Here is a 14,742-nt window from a genome sequence, read left to right as displayed (position 1 = left end):
TTTTATTTTCCTTTCAGATTATACACAGAGGCGGAATTTGACAAGCTGCCTGCCAGCGTTCCACCGGAGATATCGAGAAGTGATCTGTCATCCGTACTGCTGCAGCTTAAAGCTCTCGGCATACATAATTTACTCAGGTATACAACATAGATATTACATACCTAGGGCAGTAAAGTAAGAAATGTCTCAGATCGGGGTCCCTTTGTTTGACATAAAGTTTTAAGTCATAATGTATTGTTTGTCATATTATCATTAGTCTTAAAACTGAAACTGTTAACTTTTCAGGATTTTCGTACGGTTATCCTTAAAGGCCAAGCCACACCGGATGCGTGTGCGTAGACGTGCACGTGCACGTACGCGTCCCGATGCGTTGTATAATACGAAAACTCATACGAGAGGACACACCGCTTGCGTGACGTGTGCGTGACGTGCGCGTACGCGTGACTTGCACGCAACGCAGCTCCGACGAGACAAACCGGCTGCGTGCTGCGTGCACGCGTCCACGCAGCGGAGCGGCAACGTCGCTTCGTTGCGTGCAGTGATGACGTTGTGTTTAACTGCTTTCCCTATGAGAGGGCGAACCGAGCAGGTTCGGACACGCACAGCTCGGTGCTGCATAGGTGCTGTGCGTGTACACGCGCAGCTCGCTTGTATTTATTTACAACTCAGCCGGTGCGCGTGCTGGTTTTTAATATGGATTCAGTGATAAAAGAAAAACTAATTAAAATCGTTCGTCAATACGAATGTATATTTACAACATAGCACAAAGATTACAAAAAATACGTCTTATAAAAAATTAATTTGGCCTGTGGGAACAAATCGATGTTAGGTAGGTATTAACGATACTATTGGAAAACAAGGTTGTTGTATTGTGAACTATTGTGCGTTGGTGAATAATATTATGTACTCTCAATTATCTCGATTCAAATATGAGACATTTTTTTCCTCTAATTGCAATGGCGGCATTAGTTGAGCTGCTTCCATTTGCAACGGGACTTATAATAACATGATGTAGGTACTGTCGCAGGCGTATTTTATTTTACTGCACGCATGACTGAGCTGCAGCGTGCGCCTGCGTGGCGTGTGCAGCACACTGCGTGGCGTGCGTTGCGTGACGTGCGCGTCACCCGGTGTGACAGGGGTGCTGCGCACGTCACGCAGCGCACGCCACGCAGCGTGCTGCACACGCAGCCGGTGTGGCTCGGCCTTTAGGTTAGGTTAGATTTGTTTTATGGCAAACCCGAAAATTTACTCGTTTCTGAACCAAACAAATTATGACTAACGAAAATGCGGACAAACAATACATTATGACTTTAAACTTTTTGGGAAACAATAGAGACCCGTCTGACATGTAATTGACAGCCGAGGCGAAGTCGAGGTCACCAAACATGTGAGGCTTTCTCATTTATTGGTCGTGTTGTGTATATGTACTATATTTCTGCTATTATAAGTATTAGAACTATTAAGAAGTATTAGAGAATAAATAATAGTTACTGTTTTTTAAAGCGTTTTTCAATAAAAAGTGTCAAGATCGTGTAGTATTTACTAATACCAACACTTACCCTTTTATTTATTTATACAATTTCTAACCTTAACTCCTTGTTTTAAGGTTCACATTCCCAACGCCGCCGCCAGCTAAAAGTCTACTCTCCGGTCTAGAAACACTCTACGCTTTAAAAGCAATAGACAAAGATGGGAACCTGACACCTTCGCTAGGAGAGAATATGGCGGAGTTACCGCTGAGACCCATGTGCGCTAAAATGCTGTGTAATAGCGGTAAGTTACCCACTGTAACAGCGGTAAGTTACAAGAGCCATAGATAAAGATGAGAACCTGACAATCCTGACACCTTTGCTAGGAGAGAATATGGCAGAGTTACCATTAAGACCCATGTGCGCTAAAATGCTGTGTAATAGCGGTAAGTTACCCACTGTAACAGCAGTAATTTACAAGAGCATTAGATAAAGATGGGAACCTTACACCTTCGCTAGGAGAGAATATGGCAGAGTTACCATTAAGACCCATGTGTGCTAAAATGCTGTGTAATAGCGGTAAGTTACCCACTGTAACAGCGGTAAGTTACAAAAGTAATAGACAGAGATGGAAACCTGACACCTTCGCTAGGAGAGAATATGGCAGAGTTACCATTAAGACCCATGTGCGCTAAAATGCTGTGTAATAGCGGTAAGTTACCCACTGTAACAGCGGTAAGTTACTCTTGTAAGAGCATTAGATGAAGATGGGAACCTGACACCTTCGCTAGGAGAGAATATGGCAGAGTTACCATTAAGACCCATGTGCGCTAAAATGCTGTTTAACAGCGGTAAGTTACCCACTGTAACAGCAGTAAGTTACAAGAGCATTAGATAAAGATGAGAATGAGACTTAGGTATCATTCTCGATGACCGACTAACCTTCACATCACATATTGATAGTATAATCAAACGAGCATTTAGAAGTCTAGGTTTCATAAATAGAATTACAAAACCATTCAAAAAAATTATCACTCTTAAAATCCTATATTTCGCTTTCGTTAGATCTATTCTAGACTTCGGATGTGTAATCTGGAGCCCGTATTACAAACACCATATCGATCGTATCGAAAAAGTGCAAAGAAAATTGATTAAAATATTAAATTATCGACACAATCGTCCCAATGACCATTATGCCCATTCTTTGACACACTACAAACTCACAAGTCTTGCAAACCGCCGCAAGCTGTTCGACATGTCCTTCCTCTACAAAATTGTCAATAACGAAGTTGATTGCCCTTTATTCCTCTCAAAATTAAACTTCATCACTAAAGCCAGACTTCCCGCTCGCCCCAACCGTGTTCTTCATATGTTCGTACCACCCATCCGTCGAAAGAACTACACTAGAAACAGTTTTATTCCCCGTATTATGTATCTTTACAACAAAGAATTCAACGAAATAGATCTTTTTAATACCACTCTTAGAGGGTTGAAAAACAAAATTAATAATAAATTTATTAATAAATCAAAAGTGAGTAATAATAATTTATAATATGAGATGTGACGACCCCATCGCCCGCTGGTTTTACCAGTGCAATCAGTCAACGCAGGGCAGCTTGTGGCGAGCTGTTGGGGATTAGCGACCTCACGTACCCGAGTGCTCCTGGAGAGTTCTGTTACCCGCAAGGAGGGTGGGTGGGACAGGATTCTCTGCCTCTGGCTTGCCTTAGCCGGCCGGTCAGAGTGGAGTCGTTAGAGCTATAAGCTCCAGGGGTGGAAGTGAAATATGCATAAGACGCGAGTTGGCACAGTGGCTGTTAACAGCCACTGGGTAGAAAGCGGCGCACACCTCTCGACACCCCTGAGCCGCTCACACCGGTGTTGCCCTTGAGCCATCCTAGATGTCGCTTTTTGTGGGGGCCCATCTTGTGAGGGCGTGTCACCGTCTGCCGGAAATAAAATTGCATACCGTTTTATTAGGCAGGCGTCCGGTTTTTTTACCCCATAGCTCAGTACTTAGTCCATCGCTTTCACCCAATAACCTAGTTCATTTTAGATTCCATCAACTCTCAATAGCCCTTACACCCTGGCGGGTGCTGCCTCTGCGTGCGTCCCATGACACGGGCAAGGGCAGCATCCGCTCGGTGTACCCCTTACATTTCATTAAAGTGTCAAAAGGGCCTCTACGTGTTGGCTTCGGCTCCGCGCATGCCTCCCAAAGGTCCGGAACACCATTGTTCCGTGATGGGAAAGACATTTATAATATAAGTACCAGTAACACGCTAGATATTGAGTAGGTAGTAAACAATTTCATCTTCTTCTTATAGTTTAAGTTAATTCAGGTCCGTTGCAACAAAAATATTAACTATAATCTATAACGTTTTCGGCACTGTATTGTCAATATTATATGTAATATTTTTCAATGTATCTTTTTTGTAATGACTGTTTGTGCCAAAATAAAGAGAAAAAAAAAAGTAAGGCCGTCCGACGCTGTATTTTATATGACGTCAAAGGACGTCACATATACAAAAAATAACATAATAACAATTTAGTATATTCTATGTAAAATATTATATATAAAATATATAATGACGTCAAAAAAAGGACATCATTCGCAAAAATTAAAAAAAAAACGACGTTCTGTCATTCAGCGGACTGTCAATTAAAGCGAGTTTTCTCCTTACAACTAGTACTTTCTGTAGAGTAACATCGTTCGCCAGTTTCCCGGTGGTACAGCGACATCTAGCGAGACATTGGTACAAAAGTTTATTAGATCTGACGGTGCGAAAACTAAAGCGCCACACAAGTTGTATAGGGAACGTCGGTCAATTCTCCAACAACGCAAAATTAACTCTATTTCCTATAACATTAGGTTCAAATTTTGGATTTTTCATTTGTATGGCTGGGACTTAGGGGCTATTCATAAATTACGTCATTTCAAATTAGGGGGGGGGGGGGGTCTGGACATCGGATGACGGTAGCATGAAATAGGAGGAAATGGGGTCATTTGAAGCATGATTTTTGGATGATTATAGGGGGGGGGGGGTCCAAAATCGTCAAAAATCGATGACGTAATTTATGGACAGCCCCTTAGGAGGATATAGTGAGTCCGTCCATGTCGCCCGACTGTATATTCTATATGACGTCAAAGGACATCACATATACAAAAATTAACATAATAACAATTTTATTGGATGGGAACTTAAATTGTCTCTATATACTAGTACATTCTGTAGAGTAACATCGTTCGCCAGTTTCCCGGTGGTACAGCGACATCTAGCGAGACATTGGTACAAGAATTTATTAGATCTGATGGCGCAAAAGCTAAGCGCCACACAAGTTGTACAGGGACCGTCGGTCAATTCTCCAACAACGCAAAATGAACTGTATTTCCTATAGTATTAAGGTCAAATTTTGGATTTTTCATTTGCATGGCTGGGCCTTAGCAGGATATAGTGAGTCCGTCCTGGGGGCCGATTTTTTAATTTCGATCGCTCGATTTCGTCACTCGAAAATCGGTGGAAATCGGCGAAATGCTAATTTTTGAAATACGAGCGATCGAAATTTGGAATCTAGTGGTATTGACCACTCGATTTCAATTCTATTAGTGGAATTGAAACGCCTAGTAGTGGAGATATCATTTAACGAAATACACGAAATCGAGTGGTCGAATTTCAAAAATCGGCCCCCATGTCGCCCGATTATATGACGTCATAGGACATCATATATACAAAAATTAACATAGAAATAATTTTATTCGAATTAGAAATGTACACTGTCTCTATACACTAGTATATTTCATAGAGTAACATCGTTCGCCAGTTTCCCGGTGGTACAGCGACATCTAGCGAGACATTGGTACAAGAGTTTATTAGATCTGACGGTGACGGCGCGAAAGCTAAAGCGCACAAGTTGTATAGGGACCGTGCGCGTTGGAGAGTCTGCCATCTTGTGGCCTGAATAGGAAACATATGGATATTGCCAAAGCAAGTGCTGCCATCTACCGTTCTCGTACGTTTTTTGTGTGCATAGTAGGTTCTGCCATCTTGTGATTATTGATAAGGCCGTGTTTTACAGTCAGCAGCAGAAGTTGCTAAGCGGGCCAGGTGTTCAAAATGATCTTGACGCGACTGTATTGTTAAGAGAATAAGAGCGCGTCAAGGTAATTTCGGTCCGAGTACAGGAGCAGAGCACGAGGGCGATTCCATTGCGAAGAGGCGTAAGGCAGGGAGACGTTATCTCTCCGAAACTGTTTACTGCCGTAATGGAAGACGCCTTCAAGCTCCTGGAATGGGAAGGACTTGGCATCAACATCAACGGCGAATACATCACTCACCTTCGGTTTGCCGACGATATCGTAGTCATGGCAAAGTCGATGGAGGAACTCAGCATGATGCTCGATGACCTCAACCGAGTTTCACAATACGTTTGTATGAAATGTAGTTTTTGTTTGCCATGAATAAATGAGAATTCTTATTCTTATTATGCATCATATGGCCTCGCGCCAAAAATCTGACGGCGCCTGTGCTGCCCCCTATAGTTCATGCGCGCTCTCTCTCTAGGAGGGTAGAAAAAATAAGTTGCTTTACTAAAAGTGAAAAATAAATATTTAAATTCTTAACATGTAGTAATGTAAGTAAGGGTGGAATTCAATCTATCAAATATCTTGTCCTATATATTTTTAAACACTTGTCAAATGATGATATTTACTGAAAAACTACTTTTTTGCAGCCTAATTACATTGCAAGTTATAAAAAACTAAGCAATTTTTATTCGCGTTCCGCCCACCTAATAAACTCTTGTTGTACCAATGTCTCGCTAGATGTCGCTGTACTACGGAGAAACTAGCGAACGGATGTACACAGAATATACTTGATGACGACAGAATATACTTGTTGTAAGGTGACAATTGAAAGGCTATTTAGCTATTTTAACAGTATTTTTGGATATGATGTCATTGTTTTTTTTTTGACGTCATGTAAAATATAAGCACAGAGAATTGATAGTAGGTAAAGAGGGTTATTGTCATCGTAAATTTTATTTTGTAGTCACAGTTTTACTGCCATCTATCGACACATGATTAAAACTAATAATGAAAATGTATAAAAATATATAAATATTTTTTCACCTCAGCAGCTCGAACAAGGGTACTTTGCTTCTTAAAAACAGTGAGCAAAATGCGATTTTGCTCACTGAGTAATTTGTCTCACTCAGTGAGCAAAATCGCGTCTTCAGCCTCCCGGCCTGAAACTCGCCCTTCGGGCTTGCTTAACCTACTTGGAAATTTGACTTTGCCCGTCTCCGCCGCCATTTTGGATTTTTCATAAATTTTTTTTTGACATGGTAATCTTGGGCCCCCAGGCTCGCCGCATGCCAAATCTCAGCGCGCTCGGACCAACTTGAAAAAATTAAAAAAAAAAACGGCCATTTTGAATTTTTTTTAATGTAGTTTGTTGTGTCTCGGGGCCCTCTATGATATTTGGTCGAGCACCCCCCACCTATCACGCATCGTTTAAAAGTTGCCATACAAACAAACAACAAGAATATTGATCAGGTTCGAATCCCGGTTATGTATGATAGATTAAAAAAAATTGAATGTCATTATTATTAAATCTAAAATCGAAGCCATGGTTCCTAAGAACAGATTTCGCTATCTCTTATAGTTTCTGACTTCTCCATACTGACCCATTTGGATTGATCATCCTGTATATACAGGGTGAAATTTAATTCACTGGCCAAATTGAAACACCCGAAAGAACTCGAAAAAATATTAAACACGTGTTTTTTCTTTTAATACCGCTCAGTACATTTTTTTCGAAATAACTCATCATCAAGTTGTCCTAAAAACCTCGTACGTTATGGTGAACCGACAACTACCCACTACACCCGCTTCTCTCTTATCAGTTAAGGTCGTTGACACCCCGCCCCTCCCGCTGTTTGCAATCGCGTCACCAATTATGAACCCTATTGCAGCGAGATAAGACGCCTACCTACATAAGTTGCTAATTTTTCCTTCATACTTTAACGGGCTTAGAACCGTCAAAATACAAAGGCAACCCATTTTTAATCTAAAATGTTATTTCTGACTAATGATTATTAACAAAACGTCCGAGGCTTAAAAACAATGAGTAAAAACTAGGTCAGGAATCTTTGCATTCAGGCGTATTTAAAAAATTGAATCAACTTGTGTACATTTGATTAAAAATCGATGCAATCAACGAAAGTCCCACGAGATGGTACTTACTCTTGGATTCAATCCTTGTCTGCGAAGGCGTGGAACTGATTCCATTTCGTATAATCTTTGTGCACCACGTAAACACTCACCACTTAATAAATAACACCGTACCATTTCGTAATATTCCCGGTTCGAAAACATTTTTTTAAACCTTAGTACGCGCGCGATTATTATTTTAAGGTTGGCGAGTGACGAGTGACTAATCATTTATGCTTACCGTTATGTTTACCGCTAGCGCGGAATGGTTTAGACTACCTTCGAAATTAATATACCTGCCTACCATCGCCAATACTAACTGGGTGGACCCTATTGCAACGATTATAAGGTTTAGTAAAGGTCAGATAAAGGTTTTGCTGATGTTGTTGTTAAAACTTACTATTAGGTTTGTTTACATTTGTGGTAATAGGGTGACTACGACTCGTGGAAAATATTTAAAAATTGAAAAATGAAAATTAAAAAAAATGTACTCTTTTTTTTTTGCTAAATAGATTCCTTAAGTGTAACCTAGTGCCGGGAATGAATATGGCCAGTGATTTAAATTTCACCCTGTATATCAGGGATCTAGGAAACGGCTCTAACGATTTCGATGAAATTTTCTATATGAGGGTTTTCGGGGGCGAAAAATCGATCTAGCTAGGTCTTATCTCTGGGAAAAGCGCATTTTTGAGTTTTTATATGTTTTTCGAGCAAAGCTCGGTCTCCCAGATATTGCGCATTTTATTACGGAAAAATATATAATATTGAATTTTGGGTGTAAATGAAACGGGAACTAGAAATTTATAATAAAAAAACATTATAATTATTCATTTCCGTAAATCAATATATTTATTAACAACAGCTTTGCCGTCGTCAACATCTTTATTAGCATTGACGTAACGCTCAACTTCACACAAACCGTGAGGAGGTCTTGGTAGTTCAGATGGCAGAGCACTGGGCTAGCGATCCAGTGGTCGCGGGTTCAAGTCCCACCCAAGACAGTGATTTGATTTTAGTTTAATTTTGTTTAATGTATTCCCTTTCAGGCGAATACGGTTGCGTTGAGGAGGCACTGTCGATCGCTTGCATGCTTCAAGTAGAGGGCGTGTTCACGAAGAGTGCGACGGGGAAGGACAACATTGCAGCTAGGATGTCTAGAAGAAATAACTTTGAGGTGCGTATTATCTACAGTCTAGTAACTAATACGGTTGCGCTGAGGAGGCACTGTCGATCGCTTGCATGCTTCAAGTAGAGGGCGTGTTCACGAAGAGTGCGACGGGGAAGGACAACATTGCAGCTAGGATGTCTAGAAGAAATAACGTTGAGGTGCGTATTATCTACAGTCTAGTAACTAATACGGTTGCGCTGAGGAGGCACTGTCGATCGCTTGCATGCTTCAAGTAGAGGGCGTGTTCACGAAGAGTGCGACGGGGAAGGACAACATTGCAGCTAGGATGTCTAGAAGAAATAACTTTGAGGTGCGTATTATCTACAGTCTAGTAACTAATACGGTTGCGTTGAGGAGGCACTGTCGATCGCTTGCATGCTTCAAGTAGAGGGCGTGTTCACGAAGAGTGCGACGGGGAAGGACAACATTGCAGCTAGGATGTCTAGAAGAAATAACTTTGAGGTGCGTATTATCTACAGTCTAGTAACTAATACGGTTGCACTGAGGAGGCACTGTCGATCGCTTGCATGCTTCAAGTAGAGGGCGTGTTCACGAAGAGTGCGACGGGGAAGGACAACATTGCAGCCAGGATGTCTAGAAGAAATAACTTTGAGGTGCGTATTATCTACAGTCTAGTAACTAATACGGTTGCGCTGAGGAGGCACTGTCGATCGCTTGCATGCTTCAAGTAGAGGGCGTGTTCACGAAGAGTGCGACGGGGAAGGACAACATTGCAGCTAGGATGTCTAGAAGAAATAACTTTGAGGTGCGTATTATCTACAGTCTAGTAACTAATACGGTTGCGCTGAGGAGGCACTGTCGATCGCTTGCATGCTTCAAGTAGAGGGCGTGTTCACGAAGAGTGCGACGGGGAAGGACAACATTGCAGCCAGGATGTCTAGAAGAAATAACTTTGAGGTGCGTATTATCTACAGTCTAGTAACTAATACGGTTGCGCTGAGGAGGCACTGTCGATCGCTTGCATGCTTCAAGTAGAGGGCGTGTTCACGAAGAGTGCGACGGGGAAGGACAACATTGCAGCTAGGATGTCTAGAAGAAATAACTTTGAGGTGCGTATTATCTACAGTCTAGTAACTAATACGGTTGCACTGAGGAGGCACTGTCGATCGCTTGCATGCTTCAAGTAGAGGGCGTGTTCACGAAGAGTGCGACGGGGAAGGACAACATTGCAGCCAGGATGTCTAGAAGAAATAACTTTGAGGTGCGTATTATCTACAGTCTAGTAACTAATACGGTTGCGCTGAGGAGGCACTGTCGATCGCTTGCATGCTTCAAGTAGAGGGCGTGTTCACGAAGAGTGCGACGGGGAAGGACAACATTGCAGCTAGGATGTCTAGAAGAAATAACTTTGAGGTGCGTATTATCTACAGTCTAGTAACTAATACGGTTGCACTGAGGAGGCACTGTCGATCGCTTGCATGCTTCAAGTAGAGGGCGTGTTCACGAAGAGTGCGACGGGGAAGGACAACATTGCAGCTAGGATGTCTAGAAGAAATAACTTTGAGGTGCGTATTAGCAAGGATAATTTGATATAGAGGGTTACTGTCATGGTAAATTATGTAGCTACAGTACATTTACTGCCATCTTTCGACAGAAGATTAAACCTGTTAGAACGCCATTTGACTTTGATCAATATTCTTTCACTGATACGTGTCGCCATCTACTCGAGAGTAGGCTGAAGGTTATGGCGCTATCGCTCGAAACGTTTATATTCGATTCAATCGATTTTTAAAATCGACTTGATCAGAGAAAATATTTACTTAAATAATTTCTTGTTTTTTTATTAACCAAGTAACTAATATGGCTCAGCGACCCAAAAAGGGTCTTGACCACCGAAACGAGAGCACGCCACTTTTCCCAATCCTGCGCCTTTTCCTGCCAATTAATCATTTTCTTTTATTACGACAAATGTATATTTACAAACAAGATATACTATTCAGTTTAGTAATACCAATTATTAAAAGATATTAATAAATAGCTTAAATCTAAAATAGGCCCTTGAGGCATTGTACCAAGGATGCTGGCGGCATTTCCTCGCTGTATCGCAATGCTGATACGTTGTGCGAGGTAGCCGCCAGCTCTTCGGTCACCAGTTACGTCAACCAGACGCTTCGCCTGGTTGGACCTAGAGTTTCAACTCCAAACTTCCGAATCAATTTATTTCGCTTTTTCAATAATCGACATTTTTGTCCGCTATTTCAGGTAGCCGAGGGCGATATAATAATGTACCTAAACGTATTCGATTCTTACATGAAAGTGAAGAACTCGATACAAGATGAGAAACGGTCGAAGAAGGCGTGCAGGGAATGGTGTCAAAAGATGTATGTCAACCATCGCGTTATGGAGAAGGTAAGAAAAACATCATTCTCCTTTCTTAGTCGGTTTAAAAACTCGCTTATACATATACAGAATATAAAGGCGAAAGTGTGTCTGTCTGTCTGTCTGTTACCTCTTCACGCTTAAGCCGCTAAACCGATGTAGTTGTGGTATAGAGATAGTTTGAGTCCCGGGGAAGGACATAGGATAGTTTTTATGTCGGAAATCATCCCTGAAGAGAGTGCAAAGGGGGGTGGAGTTGAAAGAGTTAATGAATTGCCTTATAATTGAAGTAAGCAATGCGCGAATTGAATGATTGCTATTAGCATTATCCAGGCGCTATACCTACTTTAGCTGCTGTTACTAATTCCACGCAGACGAAGTCGCGGGCGAAGGCTAGTATAGTATATTACCTACACGCCTAAAGGCTCGGCCACTGCGCGACTGGCGGTGGCGGCAACCAAAGGTGGGAACGAAAGGTCCAATAGCTGTGTCTCGCTCCAACCTAAGGCTGCCGCCGCCGCCGGGCGCCACCAGACGTATTTGTCAAAAAACTGATTAATATTCTGTTATAATCTGAAATAAATGTTACATATATACTAAGAAAAAGTGTCCAAGGCCTCCAGTGCCCCAGGCTGGAATCGAACCAGCGTCAGGCGTGGCTCACTCCGCGATTTCGTCGCTTTGCTACAGGTAGCTACAAGTACATCCGTTCCACACCAATTTTGGTGGCTAGCCATAAGCCGCGTGTGGCGCTGTCGCCACCTAGCGGCCATATCTGTGCTGATCGTAACAGACGCGTTTTGTTAGAGAGTGAGTCTTCTGTACCTAGTACTATTATTTATTCTGTGCCAGCGTCCTCTGCTGACTGCTATCGCGGCAGGTGTATAAAAAAATTTCTGAAAATTATTTAACTTGTTCTAATACTTCCAATAGTATAATATACTGTTGTTTATATATTTTCAGGCCTGCGACATTAGAGACAGCTTGGAAAAATTAATAAAGAGAAAGTTCGGGATTGAAAATAAAACGTTCGAAGGACCAGACTTAGGAACAGGTGGGAATTTTTTCGTTATTTTAATTGGAAAAAGCGGTGGTGGGCGAGTGGATATGACGTCCGACTTTCAATCCGTAGGTTGTGGGTTCAAATTCCGGCTCGTACCAATGAGTTTTTCGGAACTTACGTACGTAATATCATTTAATATTGACCACTAGCTTTTCGGTGAAGGAAAACATCGTGAGGAAACCGGACTAATCCCAATAAGGCCTAGTTTCCCCTCTGGGTTGGAAGGTCAGATGGCAGTCGCTTTCATAAAAACTAGTGTCTGCGTCAAATCATGGGATTTGTTGTCAAGCGGACCCCAGGCTCCCATGAGCCTTGGCAAAATGCCGGGATAACGCGAGGAAGAAGAAGAAGATCATTGTCAACCATAGAGAAATATAAGTAAGGAAAGAGTGGTAACTCCATACCTCTCTACTTTTCTCATACCTCATACTTCAATACTCCTCACATAGACTAAGAATCCTCTAGACCGAGTTTAGAGCAATTATTTCATGCAACCGATGATGCCAAAAATGCGGGGGTTCGCGGGACGAGGTGGGCGAAGTCCCGAGCCGTGATTGGTCCGTTCAAACGACGAACCAGTTCACGGACGTCTCACAAAGACACTTTCGACTCGAACATGGAGTAAAATTACCGTATGCGTGGCAGAGGGGGTAGCGCGACTATGCTCAGTCTGGAGGATGTTTTGTCTGTGACTCCTCACTATGATCGCAACTTTTTTTTCAGCGAAATGTCAAAGGATAATGAAATGCGTGCTATCGGGATTCTTCCCCCAAGCGGCGCACCTAAGCACAGACTCCACATACAGAGGCGTCAGAGGCGCTATATTACACATCAGCCCGGACAGCTGTCTGTTCAGAGTGCAGCAGCCGTCGTGGTGAGTGCTGTGACCATACTGCCGTGGACTTTCATACAAACACGTTTACAAAATATCACGTTAGATGGCGCTGTAACGGGCGCGGAGATTCCTACATCGCGCTAACGACATTTTTATTGGGATTGTATATGGGTTGGGGATGTAGATGTATTTTCAATATATTGGATTCTTTCTCATGTATAAAGGGACCTTCTAGAAGGTAAGGGGTACAGTAGTGACTTTAATTACCCAAACACAGTTATAGGGACCGTGCGCGTTGGAGAGTCTGCCATCTTGTGGCCTGAATCGGAAACATATGTGCACATGTACATTGCCAAAACAAGTGCTGCCATCTACCGTTCTCGTCAGTACGTTTCCTTGTGCACAGTAGGTGCTGTCATCTTGTGGGCTACATCGGAAGCATAAACGTCACATTTACGCCTCCGCGGCAAAAATTTGACGGCTCCTATGCTGCCCCCTATAGTTCATGCACGGGACCTATAGTTCACTTGAATGTCATTTTGTCTCACTCGGTAAGCAAAATCACATTTTGCTCACTGTTTTTAAGCATGAAAGTACTTTAGTTCGAGCTGCTGAGGTGAAAGAGTGATTTTTCTAACAAAATACTTGTTTGTATACAGGGTGGTGTTTGCCAGCGTCCAGAGCTCTGGTGACAAGACATACATGCGCGATATGATGATGATAAACAAGGACTGGCTCATAGAAACAGCCCCGCATTATTATAAACAAACGTAATATTAATATACTACGAGATATTAATAATATGTATGTAGTTTTATTACGAATATCTGGTTTGTCAAAGCTCGGTCTCCCAGATATTTTTGAGCGCGCATTTTTGAGTTTTTATATGTATGAAAACTCAAAAATGCGCGTTTTCCTAGAGATAAGACCTTGCTAGATCGATTTATCGCCCTCGAAGACCCCCATATAGCGAATTTCATCTAAATCGTTAGAGCCGTTTCCGAGATATATATAGAGATATATATAAATAAACAAGAATTGCTCGTTTAAAGGTACAGCTAAGGGCCCACTTGTCCAATGTGTATTTGTGACGTTATCTATGAAAAGGGACCTTATTGTCGATCGCGCTTACGCCATAATTAATGATGTTACGATATAAATACAATGCCGCGCGACGATTTGCGGCGTAAGCGCCATCGACAATAAGGTCCCTTTTCATAGATAATGCCCCATTTTGTCTCACATTTTACTTAATGATAGAGTGAGACGCAATGATATTGGACAGATGGAATACCACCTTAGACTGGAATGACGTGTCGCCTGCGTTTCCGGACCGATACGACATTCAAACGTTCTACGACATTCTACAACATTCAAACATTGAAAACTAACTAACTGTCTCTGTTTAGCCCAATGGTTGACTGGTAGATAATGCCTCAAGGCGTTAATTCCGCCATTTGTTCTTAGGGTTCTGTTAAAAACGGGACCCTATTACTTAGACTCTACTGTCCGTCTGTCCGTCTGTCTGTCAACAGGCTGTATCTCTTGAACCGTGATAGCTAGACAGTTGAAATTTTCACAGATGATGTATTTCTGTTGCCGCTATAACAACAAATACTACAAAGTACGGAACCCTCGGTGGGCGACTCCGAC

General features: G+C 42.1%; 1 protein-coding gene and 1 non-coding gene across 2 annotated transcripts in view; both read left to right on the top strand.

Moving 5' to 3' along the window:
* LOC134801952 (probable ATP-dependent RNA helicase DHX35) overlaps positions 1-13,888 on the top strand; it is a 44,453-nt gene extending 30,565 nt beyond the window's left edge. The window contains exons 3-9 of the mRNA XM_063774588.1: positions 18-137; positions 1,610-1,776; positions 8,730-8,857; positions 11,075-11,221; positions 12,155-12,245; positions 12,978-13,128; positions 13,749-13,888. Coding sequence (XP_063630658.1) covers positions 18-137; positions 1,610-1,776; positions 8,730-8,857; positions 11,075-11,221; positions 12,155-12,245; positions 12,978-13,128; positions 13,749-13,863 — 919 coding nt within the window. The 3' untranslated portion in view covers positions 13,864-13,888. The remainder of the gene's footprint in view (positions 1-17; positions 138-1,609; positions 1,777-8,729; positions 8,858-11,074; positions 11,222-12,154; positions 12,246-12,977; positions 13,129-13,748) is intronic.
* Positions 8,612-8,684, top strand: Trnaa-agc (transfer RNA alanine (anticodon AGC)). Its single transcript has one exon. It is a non-coding gene; the product is annotated as a tRNA-Ala (tRNA).
* Positions 13,889-14,742: the final 854 nt, after the last annotated feature.

Source organism: Cydia splendana, chromosome 23, assembly GCF_910591565.1.
Source record: "Cydia splendana chromosome 23, ilCydSple1.2, whole genome shotgun sequence".
NCBI classification, from domain to species: Eukaryota; Metazoa; Arthropoda; class Insecta; order Lepidoptera; family Tortricidae; genus Cydia; species Cydia splendana.
This window is presented reverse-complemented; position numbering and strand designations above follow the sequence as displayed.